The sequence below is a fragment of the Brassica napus genome, chromosome C1 (assembly GCF_020379485.1).
Source record: "Brassica napus cultivar Da-Ae chromosome C1, Da-Ae, whole genome shotgun sequence".
Classification (NCBI taxonomy): Eukaryota; Viridiplantae; Streptophyta; class Magnoliopsida; order Brassicales; family Brassicaceae; genus Brassica; species Brassica napus.
In genome coordinates this window covers 38,819,868-38,839,769 of record NC_063444.1, presented here as the reverse complement: position 1 = coordinate 38,839,769, position 19,902 = coordinate 38,819,868, and the positions used below count along the sequence as shown (strand labels likewise).

General features: G+C 32.4%; 1 protein-coding gene across 1 annotated transcript; it reads right to left on the bottom strand.

Annotated features, from left to right (window-relative positions):
* Positions 1 to 7,035: 7,035 nt before the first annotated feature.
* LOC106374867 (monothiol glutaredoxin-S10-like) lies at positions 7,036 to 7,629 on the bottom strand. Its single transcript, XM_013814798.3, has one exon. The coding sequence runs from the start codon at positions 7,528 to 7,530 to the stop codon at positions 7,222 to 7,224; it is 309 nt and encodes a 102-aa protein (XP_013670252.1). The 5' UTR covers positions 7,531 to 7,629; the 3' UTR covers positions 7,036 to 7,221.
* Positions 7,630 to 19,902: the final 12,273 nt, after the last annotated feature.

Below are 19,902 nucleotides of genomic sequence, written 5' to 3'. Positions count from 1 at the left end.
CTATATATACTCTAAAATGTTTCAAATGAAAGTAAAACAATCAAATATATAATTTAAAAAAATTCTCATCATTTTCCGTTGACAATGTGATATCATAGATAAGTTATCACTTTTAGAAATGAGTAAAATATTTTTATATTTTCAAATATAAAAATTATATGGTAAGTCATTTAAAATTATATTAATCAAAAAATGTTATTTAATTCATCTATTAATATAAATAGATTAATTAAAATTATTATATGGTAAGTCACTTAAAATTATATTATATGGTAATTCATTTAATTATTATATAGTAAGTCATTTAAAATTAAATTAATCAAATTATTTTTCACATTCTTTTCCTAGAGTCACTACAAAAAAAGAGATAGATTAGCTCACTTAAATCGTATCACAAAATTAAGTTATTCTATTTTAAATTACTTATTTGTAAATGATACCAATATATATAATTTACCATCAATTGAAAAAGTGATATGTTTATTAATTTTTTTGTAAGTGATACAATTTTTGAAATCATTTATGGAACTGATATAAGCTTAACATCAATTATTTACAAAAATATAAATATTTTAAATCACTTGTTGTAAATGATACTACTATTAACATCATTTCCAATAATTTATAAATATTACTTTTACATCAGGTAATAGTAAATGATTTAAATAATTACAATCAAATTATTAAATCGACACTAATACAAACATCATTTAGAACAAATGATATAAATAGTAACATCATTTGTAACAATTGACACATACTAACATCACTTAAAATAATTGATGGAAATATTTGTTATTTTTACATCAGTTTTGAAAAAAATGATACAAATTATTTGTATCACCAAAAACTAAATCATTTATTTAAGTGATGTTAAATGTTTTTACATCATTTATAAGTAATACAAATATATAAAATAAATGATTTAAACTAACCTTTTTTTTTGTAGTGAGTTAATATTCTATTAATATAATTCATATAGCTTTGATTATAATAAAATTTACATTAACCAAATTTATCCTTGGTTTTAAAGAGATAAATCATACTATATATTAGTTGAGAAGTCACATAAATGATTTTTTCTTATGTATTGTTAATATGTTAAGTTTTTAAAAATAGTTATAATTTGATTGGTTGTTGACGTTTATTAGTTATTTAAATCAGATCTAAAAATAAAAGGTAATTATAGAGCTAATTAATATAAATTACCAAAAAACACAAGTAATATTAAAAATAATTATTTATGATAACTAATTGTAGAAAGAGAGAAATAATATATATGTTTATCAAATTCTTTTTCTTTATCAATTATTTATATATAATGAAATAAAATACTTTAACTTTTTTTATTGAAAGAAATTTAATGGTTATATATTCTTATATCAAAGCTAGAGTATTTCCGGTTTTTTCACGTATTAAAATAAAATACAAATTAATTCTATAACCAATTATCTGAATTAATAATAATATTGCTTTTCTGTAAGAGAAATATTTGTAATGACTAAGGTTTACGTTTTTGAACTATTTTAAATCTCACAGATCTTCTGAAAATATATACTGAAATTTTTGATTCCAACTATCTGAAATTAAAAATTTAAATTTAAATTATTATTCAAAAATTGTAACAGTGTAAACATAATATATATTTCTTCATATAATATAATTACCCGCAAAATTGCAGGCAAACACCTAGTTATATATTAATTGAGAAATCACTTAAGTGACTTGTGCTTAGGTGTCATTCATAAGTGAAGTTTAGAATTAATTCTCTTAATTTGATTGGTTGTTGGCATTTGAATTTTTATTGATTTAATTAAAGTTTAAAAAAGGAAACTAATCCTAGAACTTCTTACTCTAATTTATATTACCATACAAACAATTAAACATTTTAATATAAAAGAATTAACATAATTTGTTTATAGAAACAATTAAATAACATAGATAATATTATAGAAATTTAAATAAATACATGTAATATGATAGAAATAATTATATAAACGATTTTAACATATTTATATTAATAGTGGATACAATAAATTATATATTACAAAAAAACTAATTAACCTAAACCTAATAATATTTTGTTTCACTATATATATATATATATATCTAAAATGTGTCCAATGAATACAAATTAGTCAGATATACAAATTTAAAAACATTCATTCATTTTTCAGTGACAAATGTTGATTGTATAGTTGAGTTATTACTTTTAGAAATGATTAAAGTATTTGTATATTTAAAAACAGAAAATATTTATTATAATATAAAATTGAAAAATTAGAACATTATACTAATACGAGACTAAAGTTAATATACTGTATTAATATAATTCTTATAGCCTTGATTATAATAAAATTTTATGGTAAATTATTTAAAATAATATTAATCAATGAAAAAGTTTCCTATAATATAAATTAAAAAAAATGAGAATAATATTTTAATACATGAATAGAGTTAAGACTCTATTGATATAGTTTTGATTATAATAAAATTGACACTGTGGGCTGAGGCACATGTTATTTATAATCATAGGTTGGTACAAGAAGTACAGGTAAGGCCTGATTTAGGGACTATAGGAAGATGGTGCTTCACGGACGGTTCTTGGAAAGATAAAGATCTATTTTCAGGACAAGGATGGCTTAGTACGCTACCAGGGTTTGATAGCTTATTGGGGGCACGGAATGTAAGGGCATCCCTCTCACCTCTTCATTCGGAGATGGAGGCATTAATTTGGGCAATGAAATGTATGCGAAATTTAAGACAGTTTCAGGTTACGTTTGCAACGGATTGTTCTCAACTGGTGAAGATGGTTTCAGAACCAGATGAATGGCCAGCATTTGAAAGCTACCTGGAAGATATCAAGCTTCTGCGACAAAGTTTTGTCAGCTCAGAAATCGTTCATGTTCCTAGGACGGAGAACAAAAGGGCGGATAGCTTGGCACGTAGTGCTCGGCAACAATCGTCTTTCGTCGTGCACATGGATGCAGATTTACCACCTTGGTTTACAGAGTCTACATGAGTCTGTAAATGTTTGCTGTCAAAAAAAAAAAAGATTATAATAAAATTGACATGCTTATTTTGTAATAGGAAAAAAGAAATGATGCATATATAAAGCACCAATGAAGCATAATAAAACTTGTTTGTTATATTCTTGGATGTATTATTTGTTATTTTATATTTTTATATACTTATTTTTTATCTGTTTGCCGAAATAAATGTGTTTTACGAATTATTATAACTGTTAATTGATTATTTGTAACTATTTTACTTCTAAAAGAATAAAGTGGTAGACAAAATAATGCGAAAATAGAAAGTGTTATAAAATTATTTTTTTGTTCATTAATCTCTGTTTTTTTATTGATCAAAAGTATGTCATAAAAGAATTTTTGGAAACTTATAATAAAATTTATAGAATTAACAATATATCTCAATAATTTTCTAAGATTATACCCGTGAAATCGCGGACAACCACCTAGTTGTTATTAATTACACATCTTTGACCAATAGTATTTTAGGTAAATATTTTTTTTTATAAAATCAATGCAGTTCGCAATTAATTTTCAGTTTAAAATAAGTATAATTTGCAATGAAATTCTAAAGTAACACTTTTTGTGTAACAAGAAAAAAATATATTATAATGACACTTATTATGAAACAGATGGAGTAAGAAGTAACAGAAAATGGTCTGGAAATGTTTGAAGAAATTTAAACGGGAAGCGAGGAGACTGAGCATGGGAAATGGCATTGGTCAGAAGATAGGAAATGGTGCTTCTAATGTAAACTGTACAAAATACGATTGATACGATTTATTGCGATGTAAAATACCAAATGTACTGTCAAAATAGATACGATTTACTGATACAACAAGTTGATAGACCATGGATTTTACCCACGTTTAATCATAGTTTATAAGTGTTTTAATAACTAATTACTACGATATAGAGTCTATTTAGAATTTTTACAGGTTCAATGACGATTTGGAGAAAAGTGGTGATTATGGTGTCTTTTGGAGACTTTTGAGTTAGAGCTGCACAGACGCGTCAGATTTTTAGCTATGGATGGGAGACCTTCCCACCGTTAGATTGAGCCCATTTTCTAAAAGATGATAGAGCTTTGAGTTAGCTTTCCAATTCCGCCAGGTTGAGGTCAATCAGCATCCTGTAGCAGAAGTTATGCCCGTTTTACTGAAGAGTGGTCAGTCTGCCTTACGAGATGAAGCTGTCGAGGAGATGAAAGACTGTCGATCGACGGTGATGCTAGAATATGGGCCGAGCATATTTTATGACCGACTGAAGCCCATAAGCAACCATAAATTACCATAATACCCTTGGACGACCTAAAACCCTATTTATGTGTGTTTCTAAGCCATTGTTGACGACAACGCTTTCTTTTATTCATTGTTCTTAGTTAGGAGAGAAGGGAGGAACTCCTTCAGAGTCCTCCTGGAAGTCCATTGGTTTTGGTTTTTATATCTATTGCAACTTTATATCTATTCACCTATGATTTATGTGACAAACTTCATGCTTGAATAGATCCACCCGTTAGATCTCGGTTTTCTAGGGTTTTGAATGAACTTCTGAATTATATGATTGTTAGGATATCTATAGATCTCTACACCAGGGTAGCTTGTAATACTAGGATCTAGAGTAGTTGGAAAAACTCGAGAGTGTGCCTAACTGCTTGAACTTAGAATCATAGGAGAATTGAGAGGCACAAGAGTGCAATCAATTAACGGAACCCAAATCCTGCTGGATTAGATACCTAAGCGCATACTAGCATTGGTCTAGGAATCTAGTTGAACATAATCAATCAGATCGATAACGCTTGCCTAAGGCAGCGTCGATCGACGCTTCGATCGACGCTCATACCGTAGCATTGATCGATGCTCATACCGTAACATTGATCGGCGCTCATACCGTAGCATCAATCGATGCTCATACCGTAGCATCGGTCGACGCTCGATCTGTATTGGCATGCGAGTGCTGAAACACTGAACTTAGTCAATAGATTAGAATCACAGTGAGAGCTGGTTGTCTTTTGCATTAGATATACAGTTCTAGAATCAATCCTTAGCATCTATAGATTAGAGTTCTAATAACCTGAATGAAAACCTAAATCTAGTAACCATCCTTCCATCAAACAACCTCACTATTGTTTACCGAACAACTACCTTGTTCAACCTGCATTGCTATATTTATTGCTTAATAACCTATTAGCCTAGTTTAATCATATAATTATTAGATTTTTTGTGTATCCTAACTCTCTGTGGATTCGATCTCTAAGTACTACAACCGACCCTCTTATTTGAGAGAGTAATTCACCTCTTAGGGTAATTTGAGTGAGATCACAAGTAAAATTACAAAATATCCCTATGACATAATTGTATTTGGCTGATTTTTTTCTTACTCATACTTGTTACAAATAGATGATTATACAATGTTATAAATTTATTTATACTATACTATACTTGTTCAATATGTAGTATAGAATAACATACTCACTTATTTTTGTTATAATTTCGTCTTTTTCGACATTTTGCTTTAGAACATTTGCTTTACTCACCGGAGCCAACTTTACTCGCCACGTAAAAGAAGACTCGAGCAATTGGAGAATTGACACCAGAAAATAATAACTATAATATTAAACATAAAAAATAGTATAGAAATAATCCATTTATACAAATAGCAAATTAGTAAACATAACTATCTTACTAACTGCACTAGTTAACCCAAGCAAAAACATCCAATCCATAGAACACAATAAGGACCGAAAAATATTACAATTTTTCATTATCAATTGCCCTAGTTAAACCAAACCAAAAAAAAGGAGAGAGTGACGGAAGGATGATGAAGAGGAGAGAAAAACAAAGAAGGACAAGAAGAAAAAGGTGGTGAAAGATAAAAAGAAAAGGAAAATGACTATATAGTATAACATACTATACTACGTTAATAAAATAAAATAGTATAATATAATCATCAATTATCAACTGCACTAGTAAATCCAAACAAAAGAATAACACACAACCCACAAAATATAATAAGGATCAAAACATATTACAATTTTCCATGGAGGAGGCCGAGAAAGAAAGGTGAGGATGATGTTGTAAATAAAAAAAGTATTGTAACAAACTATACTGTGTCATTGAAATATAATAGTACATAGTATTTACAATATATTATAACCATTTACGTATTGATTGTTCGAGGAGAGAACAAAACGAAAAATATAGAAAATATGAAAGATCTAGAGTTTTGATTGAGTTAAAACTCTAGACAAATCAATTCATATCAAATTATTTAATCTATATATTTAAATATGGGGTATCATTTGAAGTATAAATTAGACTATATTATATGAATTTACGATATAGTATAGAATTTATAATTCAACTTTCTTACTCTAACATGATATATCAAATGTTAAAAAAAATATATATTTGTTTTAAAATTTTTGAAACACATCATAAATTGAAAAAAAAAATCTATATTTTTGTGAGTATTTTATAAATTTTTAAATAATTATTTTTAAAGAAACTAGAAGATAAACAAGATTGGGGGGGGGGGGGACCCTTTACAACAAAATAAAAAAAATAAAAAAAAATAAAGAAAAAACAAAACAATTACATATGCTTATACAGAGAGGTATAATTGCAATTAATACATAATAAATATTGTGTATCCTAGCCATTTAGTTGTTAATGTCATTTGGCTAATTAATTTGTTTCATGGTTATACTTGCCTTTTACCCAATATACATTCCCTTTCCCACCCTGTTTCAGTTTTTGTTTTGTTCTCCGCTAAAAAGTATCAAGGAGTTGTATAGTTTTTTACGTTTTATTTTATTAAATTTGGAAATATTACCTTCATCTATTTCTCGTAGATTCATTGGTACACTATATATTTTTCTTATCATAATACCAATTTAAGGAAAGAAAACAAAGGTTTAAAATAAAAATTACCATTTAAGCGTAACTACAGTTTTTGCTTGTTATAATTACCCTTCAATTTGTAAAGAGTGGAAATTAAACAAAGATTCTATCCAAAGTGGGTCATAGTTAATCATTAAATCAACTTCCACAAAGACATAACAGCCAAATACAAAGCAGTTCTTCACATATGCTTTAATTAACCGTGCATAAAGTGAAGAAGCTTTAAAAGGTCAAAGTAAAGATATATATATTCTCTATATTCTCGAAAACACATGCGATGAACTAAACTACTAAAGCCACAAGGCACCAGCTTCCTTGAGCAACCTTTTCAATGACCCATCAAGATGAAGAGTCATGACGGTATTAGCCGTACCAACGAATTTCCCTCCGACAAACACTGCGGGAACTGGAGGGCTGCATCCTAACCGGGCCAAAGACCATTCGATATCTTTACCGTACATTTCTTGATCGATCTCCACAATCGCAGGGCTTACTCCTTGCTCATAAAACAACCGTTTAATTGCATGAGACATGCAGCACGTACTCTTGCTAAATATCACCACTGCACTTTGTGACGCTAGTCTTGCTACCACATCCATTTATATAGTAATATTCTTTTATTATGTATATTGTTCTTGTTATTGCTTGGAAATTTTGTTTTGATGGTTTGTTTTGGAGAAGTGAGTCTTGGAACTCTATATATACAAGTACCTGCATGTTTTCTAAATGAACAGTAGAGGCATTATCGATTAGTGATGGGCCAATGCAAAATATGGAGAATCTTATTTTTGGGAAGTTGGATTGTGGCTGTGGATAAGAGAAGCATATGATAAGATGCTCGAGAGTTGAAAAATCTAAGTAAGATATAGTGTACTTCAGTATAGAGATCAATATGCATATTGTAACTTGTGATGATGCATGAAGAGAAATTCCGATATTACATGTTAAGAGAATGTCAACTTTGCATTGATAATTACTTTTATGCTGCAGGTCGATCACGTAGCTACTCATGTTATGTTATGAGCTACGAAGAAGCATCTATAGGACCATAACCGCATAAGGCTAATTAAATAATCGCCTAAAAAGGCGACCAACTTATATTTTCTTTAGACTCGTGATGAACTATACAAAACAACACTAAACCATTGCTTAATTAGGATTATGTTTTAATGCCAAACTTACATTAGCCCTGTTCGGCGCATCGTCGCAGCGCGTCCAGAGTCAGCAACAAAAAAACAATGTATTTTTGTTGCTTAACACAAGACATGGAGAACAACACGCACGCTAATGTTAATAATATTAGACGCAGCAGCAGTTTCTGAACGAGATCTGATCACTTAAAATTCCAGCGTCAGCCGTGTCTTATTCCGGTGACTCTTTTCAATGTTGCGAGGATATTTTTTAAGCTCACGCCATCCTCTGCACCGTTTAATTTATTGCCGCTCATAGTAATCGCCGCGTCCATTATCCGAACAGGGCTATTCTTCTTAGACTTTTGACCTTGTATATACTACTCCAAGCCATACATTCTCTATAGAATTAAACCTTATGTTATTTCATCATATAGCACTTCCATTAGAAGAATTTTTCAATAGGGTTTACAACTAAAAATTGAGGAAATTTCAAAAAGTAAAAAATTGAGCTAAATGAGTATTACCTGAAGAATCCCTTTGACGCATGTAGACCATCATATGTAGATCTCTCACCATTGGATCAAAATGTGAAAGAAGCGTCGAGCAATTCTGAAAACATTATATTATTGTTTTCAAGCTTTTCCGTGTTCATTTATCAAATTTAATTTTAGTGAAAGAGTATATATACATCCTTTTCTCTTCCAAAAAAATGATCTACTAGATTTTTTTTTTAAAGATCTACTTGATTTTTTCTTTCTTATGTTTTGTAAACTATAGTAAGCTTAGTTTAATTATCTAGCTAAAAATTTGGTGAAATTTTGCAACTGTCAATGCATGCATTGGCCAGCTTGAGAAGAAAAAACTAATATACTTGACTAAATTGGTGAAGATATGTTCGGATATTATACATGTGCAAACATTAAAATGACAAAGTATGGTATTAGATATGGTAAATAGAAAATGAACGACAAATATCATTGTCACTTCTCCACTTAAATATTCTTTTAAATATGTCATTCATCCCTTCTTCCCGGCTTTCTTTTATCTAGTTCAAAAAATTCTTATGGACTTTAATACGTAGACCATAATAATTATGAACTATAATTCTGACATATTATGTTATTCTCAGATTCAGGATGAAGAATTTAATCATTACTGTTAAGGTTTGTAATTTTGGGTACTTACAATGGCTCTCCCGCCCCCGCATCTCAGGGAGCAATCGCTTATGTCTTCATGAAGTTTCCTATACCCCCAATTTATTAATGAAATGCAAATCGACGAAAATGTCCTCTTAAAACTTTTTTTTGAAAAATCAAATTGAAGTTTGGTTTGTTTGGTTTGGAATTCCGTTTGGTTTTCGGTTTTGGGATTGGGTATTTGGGTTTGATTAAAAATCGATTTGGATTTTATCAATTAAAAAAAATTGATAAAAACTTCCCCTGGAAACCCGCAGCTCCTCGGCCACTCTTCTCTCCCGCAGCTCAGCTCCTCCTCCGGAACCCCCAGCTCCTCTGTCCTGCAGCCTCTCCATCGCCACCGTCTGTCGGCGTAGACCAATCGTAACCTGACGTCTAGCATTCTGTAAGTTGTGGTCTCCGTCTTGAGATTTCTTTCGGAAATAGGTTTTAATGGATTTGCAATTGAATCTAATTAGGAGTATGCACAACAGAATTTTCTTGTTTGGGGGTTGATTTGTAAAGGAAATTGGTATATAATGCATTTCGGTGGTGAAATGAGAGTGTATAGGCAGTAGATTGGACCTAGATCGATCTGGGGCAACTGAAACCTAATTCAATTTTTTCTTGATAATTGTAGTATAACTGTATAACGGGCAGAACTGTAGATAACTGGTATAATTTTGGATAATGGTAGTTAGTTTCTTGTGTTTGTTCCTTTCGGCAGGGTACAATGAGCAATTATGTCAGATCGTTGTGCGGAAATAATCTAGCGGTTTGTGATATACGTGGTAGTCCGGAAGAGAGCTACAAGATGATATATAGTTATTTGTACATGTTAGAGAAAGTGAATCCGGAAACAAAAACCTGTGTAGAATTGGATAAGGGATGTAAATTCAAGTACCTCTTTGTAGCCTTGGGAGCTTGCATTGAAGGGTTTTCAGTTATGAGGAAAGTGATTGTTGTGGATGCGACATGGCTGAAGAACGGATTCTAGTTTTCGCGAAAGCTCAGGATCCTAATGGTCACAATTATCCACTTGCGTTTGCAGTACTGGATGGTGAGAATCATGCTAGTTGGACTTGGTTTTCGAGATGGTTAAAAGTGTTATACCAGACTCTTCTGAACTGGTTTTCATGAGTGACAGAAATAAGAGCCTGATCTCTTCGCTATAGGAAACGTGTATCCACAGGCTCACCATGGTCATTTTTATGGCATTTGAAGGAAAATGTTAAATGGCATGCTTGTAACGTCAACAAGAATATAGCCGGGCATAGATTTATGGAGTTGGACAGATATTACACGGCAGGTGACTTCAACTCTGCTTACGAGTCATTTAAGATAAGATATCATGCTGCGTACAAGTATGTGGAGGAGCATACTGAACAGGAAAAATGGGCAAGAGTTTTTTTCCACGTGACAGGTACAACTTGGATACAAGAAACAGTGTGGAATCAATGAAGAACATGTTTAAAGAGGCAACAAGGTGGGCCTTAATACCAATGTTGGATTGTATCATCAGGAAATTTTCTGATTGTTTCAATCAACGGAAGGATTCTGTTTCTGGATTAATCGATACGAAACTGGTGCCTCGATCGGGTTGAGAACTACTTACACGATCAGTGGGCTATTGCACAGAAGCTATCTGTTCGGGAGCTTGATAGTTATGAGTACGAGATCACCGACACTGAAGGAAAGGTATTTTTGGCGTGCTTGGTTGGGAAAACTTGTACTTGCAAGGTGTGAGATTATGAAAAGTTTCCTTGTCTGCACGGACTGGCTGCTTACAAATATTTCACTACAAAGGTTGGCATGTGCCTTGATATCCACGAGCTGTGCTCAAAATACTACTGGACGGAACTGTGGGCATTGGCATATTCCATGACACTCTATGTTGTGCCCGACATGTGTTCTTGGAATGTACCGGATCACATCAAGGAGGTGAAGATCATGCCTCCGGATCGCATCACACGTAAGGGAAGGAAAAGAGTTAAACATTAGTTATTTGGATGAATAAGAAGTAATGCATTTAGCTCTAGTATTTTGTGTTGTATGCTTCGGAAAAACTGCGTAAAACTTAGTTATCTACTTTGTTTTGTTCCTTTGTTTTGTAATGACATTAGTATTTTCTATATCAAAAATTGGTTATCATAGTTTTCCATTTGATTTCTATACTCAACTTATAATTCTTACAAACATGACAAATGTTTTTGCAAAATTTTGAAAACTCGTAATATATGCATTATAAAACCTTGTAATTCCAATCACACTTTCTCAATCAAGAACTTTTTACAAAGGAATTTTTCGAGTTATATCTATTAAACCTACATTATTGTACAGAACAATATAAATTACAATTTAAAGTAATAAAAGCGAAAGTAAAACTAAAAAAAAAACAAATGTAAAAAATTAGTAACACTAAATAAATTAGAAACCACCAAAAGTAGAACTATGACCAAATTTTGTAACACTACTATCTTCTGTATAACTAAGAACAAATCTTAGGAGGGAAATGAATCTTTTTTTGCCGCCTAAACAATAAAAAAGAACGAAAGAAATTTCTCATCTCAGTTGGAACCTTCACTTTTTGTTATCTATCTCTCTCTCCTCCTAAACTCTCTCACTCTCTCCGAATTCTCATCTCAACCCCACAACATCCTCTCAATTTTTCTTATCCATCTCTCTCTTCCTTCCTTTTGAGAGTCAAACCGGTCTATTTCCCGAATCTTCCATTTACCGACACCAATTATCTCTCTCTTCTATTACATCTGTAACAACACCTTCCCTCTTACAATTCTCTATTCCAATTCTCTCTATTCCTTTCGATCTCTCTCTCTCTCGGAATCTTTCGATCTCTCTCTCTCGGAATCTTTCGATCTCTCTCTCTCTTTTCTTCTCTTCTCAGATGGAAAAAGTGAAGGTGGAAAAAGCGAAGGTGGAAAAAGCAAAGATGGACGTGGGTTCGGGATCGTTGACGAGGAGCCGGATTCTGGTCGGAGATTGTGTTTTTGTAGCTTACCGGCGAATATAACGCAAGCTTGGACTGACAAAAACCCATGTCGGCGATTTTATAGCTGTCCGCGTTTTAAGGTATGAGATATGATATGATAATTGAACTTTATATGTGAAATATAGATTGAAAAAGAAATTTGGACCTTGTGGCAGCTTGGAGATGAATGAAATTACTTCTCTTGGTTTGATGAAGAGGAAGGTACAAAATGGCAAAGAAGAGATTTGATTGAAGCCCGTGATGAGATCAGGCAGAAGATTAGAGTGATTGAGCAATTAATTAAAACAATCTCAGAAATGAAAAGCAATTTGGAGACCAAAGAGACAGTGAATGACGAAAATGAAGATGAGATTGTTAGAAAGTTTGAAGAATTCTATATTTAAGTGTTTTGGATTGTTGGTGTTTTCCTCATTTATGGTCGGTCTTTTCCTGTTTGTTTTCCGTTTCTTTGCTTCGGCGGATAGGCTTACAAGTCTTTATTTTGTGATTTGTCTAAGACTTGTAAAACTCCAAACTTTCGTTTATTTATTTTGTGGTTGACGATAACATGAAATTGAAATTGCAACATGATCTCATGAAATCACAACATCCCGAAAATGAAATTGAAATTGAAATGGTAACATCAAGAAAATGCCAGAAAATTATAGTTTCAAACTTCTACAAACCAAAAAGCATAGAGTTTTGCAAAATAATCCGACTTGAAACAGTTCCCATGAAACATCAACAAAACAACTCTGGGTTCCTTTCTTCTCTTTCTCTTTGATTCCTTTTTCCCTTCCTTCACAAACGGATGGGAACACTATCGACAATGAACCACACTTCTTTGATTGCTTCGATGGGCTCAAATTCTTGCAAGTTACATTTACTTCTATGTCAGTTATACCAATAATACCAAATAGTTTTCCCAAAGTTATTATAGTATTCCCTAGTATACCTACCTATTACTAATTTTACCAATTTCTCAATGTTTCACCTAGTGCTACTAGTATTACGTATAGTTATACCATAATTCCTAGTTCTACACATCATACCATAATTTCTATTCTACACATGATTCCTTCCTTCCTTCCCTTCCTTCACCAACATTACCAATTCAAACAAAACCTACGATTCAAAATCCAATCCTAAATTGGGAATTCTCTTAAATTGTTACCTCGTCGTCCTCCTCCCCATCCTTATCTCCTTCCACTACACTTTCTGAACCCTTATCCTCACCCTCATTCTCCTCTACAGATGTAATTGCCACCGCAGCTTCGACGAGGACACTTATCGGCTCCGAGAGGATCCCATCTGTTTCTGTCGTCGTTGCTGGTCCCCTTTGCGGCCTCACCTCCGGCGTTTCCGTCATATCTTTTCACTCTATCGATTCACACACACAGATCGGGAAGAAAGGGGATTTTGAGGGCCTTTCGAGGGGAACCGGATTTCGAAAGGGGAAGAACAAGAGAATTTTTTCTTCAACGGTTTGATTTTGTTAAATCCAAAATTAGGGTTTCATTAATTAGGTCTGGGTGGAATAGGTCTGAGTTTTCTTTGGTTTATGAATGATTTACGGTTTGGGTTTAGTTTGGGTCGCGGTTTCAATTAGGTCGGATTCAATTTCGGTACAACTAGGTATAACTCGTAAATAACTCAACTTTCCTACGGTTTTATGGTCTTTTACATACAATCTCAATTAAATAAAGTTAGAAAATGTCCATGTTTTATAACGAGTCTATACTGGATTGCTCTATGAGATGTGGGGGCAGGCAAGCTCTTGTTCTTTAGTTTGTACATTGGGTTTAACGATGGGGGCAAAAAGGAAGAATCTTATTTTGGAAAGTTAGATTCTGGATAAGAGATGTAAATGAGATGATGCTCGAGTTATAGGGACTGATATGGATATATGCATGAAGAGAAAAATTCCAGTATGATGGGGATCAGTATTACGTGTTAAGGGAATGTCAACTTTGCATTTTATTATCATCCATCATCACTTTCTTGCGTATGCAGAATATACGTCGGCACACATGATTCATGATAAACGATGAACACATCTCCATAGCTACTGGTAGGCCTGGGTGCATCCAGGGCCGGGCTAAACATTGTTAAGGGTCCTAGGGTAAAAAGAAAAAAATTTACCCTCTAAAATTTATATTAGATAATGTTTAATATATTTTTAAAATTTATTCGGTAATATTTTATAAATTTTGTAATAAAAATAAAACTATATACATATCAAATAATTTTGGACCCCATTTCAATTTTATTTATTATATTTATAATTTTTATATATAAAAATATAGATTTATAAAAAAATTGGACCCTTTAGTTATTATTATACGTGAGGACACAGACTTTGGTTTGGGGCGGTCGCACCGCTTATCTCCCCTTGTGAGCCGGCCCAGGGTGCATCATACATCTATCCATAACCGAAGAACTGAACCAAAAACGAGGTTCAGTTCGGGTCATATCAGTTATTTAAGGATCATTTATCTTTAAAAAAAAAACTAAACTATATCGGGACTGAACCAAAAATCGAACAGATATCCAAATTTTAATAATATATTTTATATACTTATAAGTATCAACTATATCTAATTTTAAAGTAATCAAATAATTAAAAAAATAATATTTTTAATCTGAAATACACAAAAAAACGAATAATCATAATATTTTTTATCCAGAATTACTAAATTTATTTAAATTTGTATCTAAAACCCGCAAAACTGATATTTAATTTTAAACTCCAAATTTTTTTAACTCAAATTAACCAAAACTGGGTCCAAACCGGATCAAAAGTTATTTCGAATATTAATTTGTTCCAATTTTGTAACTCGAACCGAATCGAAAACCGAAATAAATAAACTGAAACTGAATCAAAATTTTCAAATATTCTAATGGATTCAACTTTTAAAACCGAAAGAACCTAATTTGTAGAACTCCAACTTGGAAGGGTCCACTTAAATAACCCTCGGAAAGTTGATCTCCTTTTACTTATTTTTTGGAAAATTTGATCAGGTTTTTAATTACATGTATATATGTTTATTTATATTAATATGTATATACATTTTTATTTTATAAATAGTGTATATAACGCAAATCCACATGTAATAAATACATCACTAAAGAAAAGTCAAATTCCTTATTTTATAGAGTAAGCTCAAATTGAGTTTGCGTTCACACTGCATGCACGCTTTCAGTAATGTCGATCAATTTGGTTTTGTAATTGCAGTTTTCTGTTCATAATGTTTTTTGCTTCTTTTTTTTTTTAAGTTAAAGTTTGTTTTACATAGAGATCAACCAAAAAAAAACTTAGCAATAATGTAACGGGGCACAAAAATTCGTGGTGGCTCTTGATATATCAACGAAGCCAAATAGAATAACCAGGAACCGTGCGGCGGTGCAAGTGGCGACATGACTGTTTATTTTTTAAAGGGTTGGCAAAACATCTCCTAAATTTAATTCGATTTATTATCTGTTTTAAATTTAAAAATTTGGATATTCATCATTCTGCGAATCAAAACGTATATATGTAATATCATAAAAAGTAAATTAAAACATTAATACCAACATCCAATCACAAATTAATCATTTAGATAAAATTGATCGAATCACAGATAATGCCAAAGCTCTGGATATCCGCTTCACGTCCACCGCTAATTTTTAGGCATAATTGCGTCATCTACAAAATTCCTCGAGTACTATTGGTTTTGTGTATCACAATCACTTTCGGTACATAGAGTAACATTCGAATTTTCCATCATTGTTTTAATCTCCTTCAAGTTTTGACCGCAACCATTGATGATTGCAATCTGTTAGTATCAATCAAAATAATTCTCTCAAAATTTATTTAGTACCTAATCAAGAATATTTCATTAAGTGATGGAAAAATAAAATTTGCAAGTATTTAGGATAATTATGCTTATCAGTGGGTTGCGAATATATTTAGCTAATAGATTTCAGTCTCTAATGAGGATCATTTCTCCTTACCTTCGTTCTCTAATTTAACTATGAGTAGTCTTATTAGCTTAATCATTATTTTAATGTGTCTATACAAACACACCTTAATAGTTAATACATTTTTTACAACTAACAATCTAAATATGTTTTAATGATATAGAGATCAAAATTTTATTTTTTACTTTTTGTACTAATATATTATTTCTTAGAATTTGATGTACTAGTCACATTCTCACTTTGATTCGAGCAGAACTAGTTAACTGAATCAGATATTTGGATGTAACGATCTTTTGATGATTAATAGGCTTAAAGGACTAAATAATTCGTTTACTCATGATTGCTTTGAATCGAAACTAATGCTGATGATATCACTAAAACGGATGTAACCGAAACCGTTGATCGATGATTAGTTATATTCTAATAGGATCAGTCCAAATAATATCATCATAGAACTAGTGGACGAACTTTGGGACCTCCTCAAGCATATATATAGTTGTCATATACATGCATGACACATCTCTATAATATACTGCTTAAGTTCTCTTTTCACGCCCATTTCCTTTCCGTCTTCTTGTATGATTTTACATATATTCCTTCAAAAAAGGACCTTACTTCAATGATCACGTACTCAAAATTCTATGATTTTCTTCTTATTGTTTTTTTAAAATAAAACTATATATAATTTTAGAGTTGACATTTTGCTATTTGAAATTCACTTGTGTATTGGGACCAAGGTTAAAAAAACACTTGAATTTGATCCCTTTTCCAAAAAATTTGTCATCATCTCCAAGTCTCTAGATGAACAGTTGTCGGTTACAGACGATATATTCTTTTTCTGAGCTTTTTTTTTCTAACGTCGGAAACCATATGTTGTTAAGGATTTTCTGAAGTAAATTGTGTTGAATAGCTCCAAATGTTCCAAGTAATTGAACAAATGATGCATTAATTTGCATATCCAAATGTTCAAAAAAATAATAATAATAATTTGCATATCCAGCAAATTATTTCATATATCTATAAGAAATACAATAAAAGATGACATATACACACATATATTCCTGGATTCTATATGTTGGAATAAGATGAAGGAATATGATGACATACTGAGTACAGCGTGACCATTCATGAATGGACCATTTTTGATAAAGCGATCGATTCACCCAAAGATAAACATCGATGACCACTTGTCACAATTTCATCACCGTTCAGTTTTTGTTTTTGACTTAATTAGGTCCCACAGACTCCCACGTCTTTTTTTCTTTGTATTAATAGAATAGATTTTATATTTTCCTTCTTAATTTGTAGCAGTAACAAATCAGAAAGTATATTTTAGCTTTAGTTTATGTTTCTCCTATATAAAATTTTGTAGATTATACGTTTAATGAGTTCATAATTTCCGTAGAAATTTTATAATCAAATGCAATATTCTTCTTAGGGATGTTCAGTCTTTATGTCCAAAATAGTTTCATGTATTTTTTTTTGGTCAACCATTTCTTTTATTCAAATAACTTAAAATACAGAATTCAAGACCAGTTTTTACCAAAGACGCAGCCTGAATATTATCAATACAAGGAATGACTAAAAGATAAAGGATTGAAGAGAGTAGCAAGACTTCTAACATCATGGAAAACACATGCGATCTCGTTCAAAACAGACACTAAACATAAGGTAAATATAAAAACTTGAGAGTTTTAGAATATATGAAAGGTGAGGAGGATGTTTAGTTCCTCAGCCTTGAGAAGAGCTGAGCAAAGCAGCAAAGGTTCGGCCATGAGTGCAGAACCCACAAAGGCTTGAAACGTCCTTTGCATTTTGACAGCTTGGTTTAAAATGACGAGTGGCGACCCCTGGCGATGAAGTGATCGAGTGTCGCCTAGCGCCTGCCATGGCGACCAGAAGCGAGCGCCATGTGTATGCTCTGACAAAAATTAATCAAAGCCTATATACACTAATGTTAAAAGCTCTATGCACTCATGTTACGATCTAATTACTTTATAGAAACTTATTTTAAAAACCAAAAACACCAAATCCACTAAAATTTAATCTAAAAGTTCAAAACACCATTACATATTTTTAAGCTTAAATAGCACGAACACCAACTTAATAGCAAAACAACAACTGAAATTACCAAATCAAAAATCAAATCAAAACACCAATTCCTAAAGCTTTAATACTCAGATTTCGAATCATTTTCTTCGTTCTCTAAATTTTTAGTGGAAGAGAATGAGGGTTTGCATATAAACCTTACGTATGGTTTGACGATAAACTCTTTTCCATGTCAAATATTCTTACTAAACCAGTTTAAATCAAACCAACTTCTATACTAGTTTCAAATAAACCAACTGGTTTGTCTGCTGACACCAAAGCGTCACAAGAGCGCTTTAGGAAAATCATAAAAGCCAGGGAAAGCGAGGAAAAGCGATCGCTTTATTTAACTAGCTGGCCAAGTGGTGTTGAGGCGATGAGGTCATCGCAAGGGGTCGCCTAGCGCCATGGCGACGGAGGCTGTAACACCCGCCCTTTCCCCATTTCCAACCGGGGTTCCTGGGCGCGGGGTTAAGGACACACATGTCTACTTTCCCGATATCTTCGTGTGTCATGTTACTAGTCCCATGAGTTTCAGGTGCGTTTCCTTTCTTACCATCGACACTTCCACTTAAGGTTCTGCAAAAAGGGAGGGAAAAAGAGGGGTGAGTATGAATACTCAGTGAAGCGATTCTAGACCAGTCTCCCCCCCATGAGCCAATGCGAAACGAGAACCGACTAGCCACTACACCCAATTCGATGCAACTTACTTAACCAGTTACTACGATACCATTTCACGAAATCAAGCAATGTAATGAACTCAGTCATCACCCAATTCACATTAATCGTTTTAAGACTCCAATCATCCTAGAACTCTAGGACTTACACAGCTCAAGCAAACCAACCCTCCTCTTTTCTTGTTGCATTCCTGTGGAGCCGCCTGCCCTGGTGGGCTCGACATCCGGTTGATCCCACTCAAATTACCCTAAGGAGTGATTTATACTCTCTCAAATAAGATGTCGAGTTGTAGTAGTTAGGGATCGAATTCACAGGGAGCTAGGGAACCTAGGGATTATAATATGATTTTTTAAGCAAAAATGTTTTAAAAGTTTTAAAAGTAAATTGCAGTTTTATATTGAACAAGTGTTTGTTCAATAGCAGGTTTTTTTTGGGTTTTTGTGGTTAAAGGAAATAGCTAGACTTAGGGTTTTTATTCAGGAAAGTTGGAATTATAATCCTATAGATGCCTAATGAGTTGCATGCATGATAATGTAAAGCTCAACTATTTTATCAACAAGTCTTTCGGCTCTTGCGGGCATTGACTTGTTGTCTATTAACTAGATCTATGATTTCAACTCTCGTTATATTGATCTATAGAAAGTGTCAATCGATATTCCAATGGGCGTATCGATCGATACACCTTTTGCACCGTCGATCGATTATTCAAGTGTGATATCGATCGACGTGCTCTAGTCAAGCTTTATGCGCAGGTTGAATGAATGCTTACTAAGCTCACTAGATCAGCTCTCGCCTTGCTCATAGCGAGAAACATAGCTCTATTAGAATGTTTTCAGGATGAGAATTAAGCTATGGCTTTTATCAATCAATTCAAGGGCAAGTTCTAGGTAGCTAATCTAGAAACAGACATTAATGAACAATTCTAAAGATGATTATCACAACTCAGCA